This window comes from Mesitornis unicolor, unplaced genomic scaffold (genome assembly GCF_000695765.1).
Source record: "Mesitornis unicolor isolate BGI_N332 unplaced genomic scaffold, ASM69576v1 scaffold4620, whole genome shotgun sequence".
NCBI classification, from domain to species: domain Eukaryota; kingdom Metazoa; phylum Chordata; class Aves; order Mesitornithiformes; family Mesitornithidae; genus Mesitornis; species Mesitornis unicolor.
Window position 1 is genome coordinate 774 of NW_010158825.1, and position 3,785 is coordinate 4,558.

Below are 3,785 nucleotides of genomic sequence, written 5' to 3' on the forward strand. Positions count from 1 at the left end.
GGATAGGATGGGATGGGATGGATGGCATGGGATGGGATGGGATGGGATGGCATGGGATGGGATGGCATGGAATGGCATGGCATGGTATGGGGATGGGATGGGATGGCATGGGATTGGGATGGGATGGGATGGGATGCAGGCCAGGCTGGGTCTGAGCCCTGTGTTGCCCCACAGGTGGCCTATGACACAGGTGACTACTACCACTCCATCCCGTGGCTGGAGGAAGCCGTCAGCCTCTTCCGCCTCTCCTATGGGAGCTGGAACCCTGAGGACAGGAGCAGCCTGGAGGATGCTCTGGACCATCTCGCCTTCTCCTACTTCATGGTATGGCCACAACTCCCATCCCCATCACACTGCCACCCAGTGGAGCCAAACCTTGGACAAGGGGAAGCTTACGGGCTCTCTGTCCCCACCATCCAGGCTGGAAACATCTCCCACGCCTTGAGCCTCTCCAGGGAGTTTCTTCACTACGGTACATGGCACATCCTCAGCTGCAGCAGGAGGATGGGAGTGGTCTAGGAGCGTCCCCATCCCCTCTGCACGGCCCCAGCCTCTTTCACCCCATTTCTTGTCCCCACGTGGGGTAATTCTCCACGGACCGATGCCAGGGAAGGAGGGTGGTGGGGGGGGTCATGGCATTTGGGGTGACACCACCTCTCTGACAGACCCCAGTAACCAAAGGGTGGCAAAGAACGTGGCCAAGTACGAGAAGCTGCTGCAGACGGGGATGGCAGTGAGCGCCGAACCCCTGCAACGCCCCAACGGCACCCGCCTGCAGAGCCGCGACGCCTACGAGGAGCTGTGCCAGCCCCCAGGGGGGCAGGTGGGGCTGACAGGGGGATGCCACGGTCCCCCAACCCCCACCGCCGTGTCCCCTCTCACGCCCTCCTTGGTCCTTTCTCTCTCCAGGTGGCCCCGGAGCATCTCCCGCACCTCAGCTGCTCCTACGAGACCAATGGCAGCCCCTACCTTCTCCTCCAGCCGGCCAAGAAGGAGATGGTCCAGATCCAGCCCTATGTGGCTTTGTACCACGATTTCATCAGCGACGCTGAGGCTGAGACCATCAAGGGGTTGGCAGGGCCCTGGGTGAGCCATCCTCGTCCCTAGGGATGTCCCTCTCCTGGAGGAGGGTGCCCCAAAAGCCATTGGTCCAGGGTGGACCGCCCTGAGCGTGCAGTGATAGGAAGGGTTTTAAGCCAGGGCTTAGCCAAAGTCTTCCTCAGCAAGACCATGGGTTGGGGGAAATGAGCCCAGTTTAGCTTCATCTGAGCCCCTCCAAAAGATTTTTGGGTAGCAACCAGGTCCGTGAGTGCATCTAAGCCCCTCCCCAGCCAGGCTTGACTTGGTGACAGCCAACTGCGTTGGATCCAGCTGCTGTCACCCTGCTGGGACACCTTGGGGTGGGGATGTTTGGCCACCAGCTGGTATAAACCCCCCAGATTTCAACCCCGTCTGGGGTCCCTACTTGGTGTGGGAGGTTCCCATCTGCAGTAACATCCCCCTCCACCGTGTGTCCTTCAGTTGCAGAGGTCCGTGGTCGCCTCTGGGGAGAAGCAGCAGAAAGCTGAATATCGGATAAGCAAGAGGTAGGAGCCACCTCAACCCTCGTCCTCCAGCCAGCGGCACCACCGTGGCCCCATTGCCACCACTGAGGTGGCAGTGAAGCCGTGGTGCTCCACACCCAGCGGTGCCATGAGCGTTGAGCCCAGCCAGGTGTGAATTTTGGTGGGGGGCTGAAGGTGGGGGTGGTCCCGCAGCGCCTGGTTGAAGGACACAGCCGACCCGGTGGTGCGGGCGTTGGAGCAGCGCATCGCCGCCGTCACCGGCCTGGACCTGCGGCCGCCCTACGCCGAGTACCTGCAGGTGGTCAACTACGGGCTGGGAGGCCACTACGAGCCACACTTCGACCATGCCACGGTCAGGGAGCTGCTGGGGTGGTCCTTGGGGTGGTCCTTGGGGTGGTCCTGGGATGGGTCCTGGGATGCTCTTGGAGATGGCGTCAGTCTTTGAGGTGGTCTCTGGGCTGGTCCCTCAGATATTCCTGGAGGTGGACCCTGGGGTGGTGCCCATGAGGAGGTCCCTGGATGGTCCCTGGTGGGATGGGGTTCCCCAGGGTGGTCCTTGGGGTGGTCCTGGGATGGGTCCTGGGATGCTCTTGGAGATGGGGGTGATCTTTGAGGTGATCTCTGGGCTGGTCCCTCAGGTGTTCCTGGAGGTGGACCCTGGGGTGGTGCCCATGGGGAGGTCCCTGGATGGTCCCTGGTGGGATGGGGTTCCCCATGGTGATCCCTGGGATGTTCCTGGGAAGAGAAGGAAGGAAGAGGGAAGGAAGGAGGGAGGGAGAGGGCAATTTTTCTCTGGGGGCAGCTCAGAGCCGCCGGCTCTGTTAGGGCATGAGGTGCCTCCAGGCTGAGTGGTGTCAGCATGGGAGGGACTGACCATCCCCATGGGACTGACCATCCCCACCTCCTCGCTCTTGGGGCAGTCCAGGAAGAGCCCCCTTTACAGAATGAACTCAGGCAACAGGATCGCCACAGTCATGATCTACGTGAGTCCTCCCTCCTTTCCAGTCCCAGCATGGTCATCAGTAGGGTTCAGAGTGAACCGGGTTGGAGATGAGCGAGGGCAGCCCTAAATCAGATCGTGGTGGGGTGTTAAATGACAGCGAACGCAGAGTATTTAAGAGTTTGGGCCATGTTGTAGCGAGGGAAGTGCTGTGGGGGACTAAGGGAGGTTCTGTGCCTCAGTTTCCCCATGCAAAGCAGCCATATTGGGGGGGAAGGGGAAGGTTGGGCTCATAATTTTCCTCCTTTTCCAGCTGAGTGCAGTGGAGGCCGGCGGCTCCACTGCCTTCATCTCCGCCAACTTCAGCGTGCCCGTGGTTAAGGTGAGGGGGACCCACATGAGGGGAGCCAAATCCCAGTCCCACCGCACCCAGCTCCGTTTTTGGGGTGCCAAACTCCCAACCCCAAGCTCCCAGGTCTGTTTTGGGGGTCCCAAACTCGAGCTATGGTGCTCCTGGCTTCCTCTGAGGACTGCCAAACCCTGATCCTGCAGCTCCAAGCTTTACTTTGGGGCTCCAAATCCTAATGCCGGGACTTCCAGCTCTGTTTAGGGGTTCCAAACCCAAACCATTGGGCTCCTGCCTGTTTTGGGGTGCTAAACCCCAACCCCAGGACTCCCAGCTCTATTCTGGGGATCCAAACCCCAATTCTGGGGCTCCCAGCACTGTTTTGGGGTGCCAAACCCCTCTGCTCTGCAGAATGCGGCTCTCTTCTGGTGGAACCTGCGGAGGAATGGGGACGGGGATGGGGACACCCTGCACGCTGGCTGCCCTGTCCTGGCCGGAGACAAGTGGGGTGAGAGACGGTGTCCCCCTGGGGTGACACGGGGTTGGAGGGGCAGCTCTGCCAGTGGGGGGGCGAGGGATGCTGGGAACCCCCAAAAATGGGGAGTCCTTGTCCTTGTCCCTTCCAGTGGCGAATAAATGGATCCACGAGCACGGGCAGGAGTTTCGGCGGCCGTGCAGCGCTGACCCACAGGACTGAGCCGCCATGGGCTCCTGGATGTGGCACCAGTGCACCCCCAAGGCTGTGGCAAGAAGAGGGAGGGAAAGGGGGTAGCAGCAGCGTGGGGCGGGGCTATGGGGGGTGGTGGCACTCGCTCAGCCGTGGCTGAATCTGGTGGAAATAAAGTCAAAAGACACCAAACTGGAGTCTGCAGGAAACATCTCGGTGCGGTACCCGATGGGATGATGTGGGAGGGGGTTTATGTGTCTGTGTCCC

At 60.9% G+C, this 3,785-nt stretch overlaps 1 protein-coding gene across 1 annotated transcript; it reads left to right on the forward strand.

The window, feature by feature from the left end:
- Nucleotides 1–174: 174 nt before the first annotated feature.
- P4HA3 (prolyl 4-hydroxylase, alpha polypeptide III) lies at nt 175–3,568 on the forward strand (the record flags this gene model as incomplete). Its single annotated transcript, XM_010184614.1, has 10 exons — nt 175–324; nt 421–472; nt 666–823; nt 910–1,086; nt 1,522–1,586; nt 1,758–1,917; nt 2,486–2,548; nt 2,819–2,887; nt 3,263–3,359; nt 3,478–3,568. Coding segments are annotated over 10 exons (1,062 nt in total), but the record flags the coding sequence as incomplete, so codon positions are not given.
- Nucleotides 3,569–3,785: the final 217 nt, after the last annotated feature.